At 40.0% G+C, this 2,400-nt stretch overlaps 1 protein-coding gene across 1 annotated transcript in view; it reads left to right on the forward strand.

Annotated features, from left to right (window-relative positions):
• Positions 60–2,400, forward strand: part of LOC107605217 — a 7,020-nt gene continuing 4,679 nt past the window's right edge. The window contains exons 1-3 of the mRNA XM_016307006.2: positions 60–559; positions 840–2,161; positions 2,326–2,395. Coding sequence (XP_016162492.1) covers positions 485–559; positions 840–2,161; positions 2,326–2,395 — 1,467 coding nt within the window. The 5' untranslated portion in view covers positions 60–484. The remainder of the gene's footprint in view (positions 560–839; positions 2,162–2,325; positions 2,396–2,400) is intronic.

Below are 2,400 nucleotides of genomic sequence, written 5' to 3' on the forward strand. Positions count from 1 at the left end.
TTTCTTTGGAAAATAAAGATTTTGTTTTATTTCTGAAAATTTTCCATATGTAACAATCTAAATTAATTTGAGAGAAGAAAACAATGCCGGTGGTTTAATTTGGAGGTCTGGGTCGAATGGGGGTCGTGGATCAGTTGAAATTGTAGCAGATTATTTAATATCAGTTCATGAAGATGGATGCCAAAAACAAAACAGAAACAAAAAATAAAAATTGTAAACAGCGGCGGAAGACGAGCAACGAACGACGATGACAGAAGATGAGTGAACATCGCGGGTGGAGGAACAAAACGACGAAGGAGAGGACTCTTCTGGTGGTCTATGTGTTCTTGCCTATACACCTAGGGGCAAAATAGTCTTTTCGATTTTAGATTACAGTCTCACTTTCTGGCCAGTGGGTTTTGCAGTTGCAGTGAACGAGCAAGACGAAGAAGCTTCGCATTCCATCGTTTCGTTCCAAACTGACGAAATTTTCAAATAGTGAATAATGAGAATCAAGACACGTGGCGGACGTAGAAGGCTTTCGTGCTCTGCAGATCCTCCTTCTCCGATCACCAAGCAGGTTACCTCTCCCTTCAACTTCAACTTTTAATTTCCGAACCCGATTTCTCTGTATTATATGCTCATTTGTTCTAACGATTGCTGATAGTTTGTCTGTTTTGCAATTCGCAAAATTTTGTTGTCTTGTTAAATGGCATACGCCAATTTTCTTATTGTTGTTATACTTGTTTTTGAGAAGAGAGGAAAGGGAAGGGAAGGGTTTATGAAGTAAAAGTTGTCCCATTACTCATGAATCCCTAGTTATGATGGTAATGTATTTAATTGTTAAGCATTTTGAACAGGATGAATACGTTGCAGCCGAGTTGGAGATATCACATGGGGGTGGGGGTGATGATGCAAAAGATGCTCCAATGGTCGATTGCATTAATCAGCATTACAATGAAAATCACCTTGATGTTCTCAATCATGAACAGGACAAAAACTGTGCAACCGAATTTGAGACATCACATGGGGGTGGTGATGATGATAACGTGAAAGATGTTCCAACAGTTGAATGCATTGATCAACATTACAATAAAAATCCCCTTGATATTCTCGATCATGAGGATATTGATTTTCTGGACAAGAGTATCTGCTTATGCTGCAATAAACGTGGGGGAGTGTTAGTATGTAGTGGAAGTGGTTGCCCTGTGGGGCTCCACCCCAAGTGTATCAAGTCCGAACCTAAGTTTGATGATTTGGGTAAGTTCTACTGCCCTTATTGCTGGTACAGTCGGAATGTCAATATGAATCCAGAGTTGAAGGAAAGGATCTTCTCAGCGAAGAATGCTTTGTTAGACTTGTCGGATAAAGATGTGGTTATGAATGACAGATTGGTGAAGACCAAATCGGCTGATAAGAGGAAAGAACCTGATGATGGAGGTGGGATCCCATTAGGCAGTGATGGTAGGCAGGGAACAGATGAAGTTGGTGCTCAGCTCTTGCAGCCAAAGGTTGGCCTGCCAATAAAATTGCAAAAAGACGCTAGTGTTCAATGTGATATAGCACTTGAAGATCAAGCTTATTCTGATGGTGATTTCAGATCCTGTGGTGAAGAAGTTATGCCAGTAGATATTAATCTGGTTGAGGGTTCTTTGGACCAGGACAAATTTGGTAGACCTGGAAAAGTCGAAACAGATGAGACAAAATCTTTGGAACTGAAAGAAAGCTTTAAAACAGGTGACTCAAGACTAAATAAGGAGGATGTACATGAAAGAATTATTAATGGCAGAGAGGAAGGAGGACATTTGGATGCTTTGCATTTGGGAAAGCATATTGAAGGACATTCGAAGGATATAGCATTTGCCCAAGGGACGCAGGAAAGTTCTGTAAAATCTGGAGATAAGGGCAGGAAGACTGGCAAAGAAAAGATGCCCCTTAAAGAAAACGAGGAATCTGCAATAGGTAGTTCTGTGAATGAAACTAATAATTCAGATTCTGATGCCATCTCAGGGAGAAGCTGCTGTAGCAAAAGGAAGATCCAAAAGACAGCATATCCTCAGTATGTTTACAAGAAACCATTATTACAGGGGAATAACTTCAAAGAGGAAAAGGGCAGTGACATAAATGAGGAAGTTACCAGCTCCAGATTCCGAAGACGATCACAGAGTTCGCAAAAGCAAGAGTGAGTCATTCATTTCTCTGTGTGTGACTAAATGCTTGCTTCATTATTCATTTAAAGTTACCTTCTCAAGAGCATTACCTGTGTGCACTGTTAACTATTTTTTTGGCAAACTTTTGCTCCCTCTTAGTTATGTAGCAGACTTAAATGTGTAGTCTTTCTTGCAGAATGAGAAAAATTCCATTAGCAAGGCGAAACATGTTAATTTGGACGGCTGAAGAAGAAAAAATTCTGCAGGTATA

The sequence above is a fragment of the Arachis ipaensis genome, chromosome B06 (genome assembly GCF_000816755.2).
Source record: "Arachis ipaensis cultivar K30076 chromosome B06, Araip1.1, whole genome shotgun sequence".
Lineage (NCBI taxonomy): Eukaryota > Viridiplantae > Streptophyta > Magnoliopsida > Fabales > Fabaceae > Arachis > Arachis ipaensis.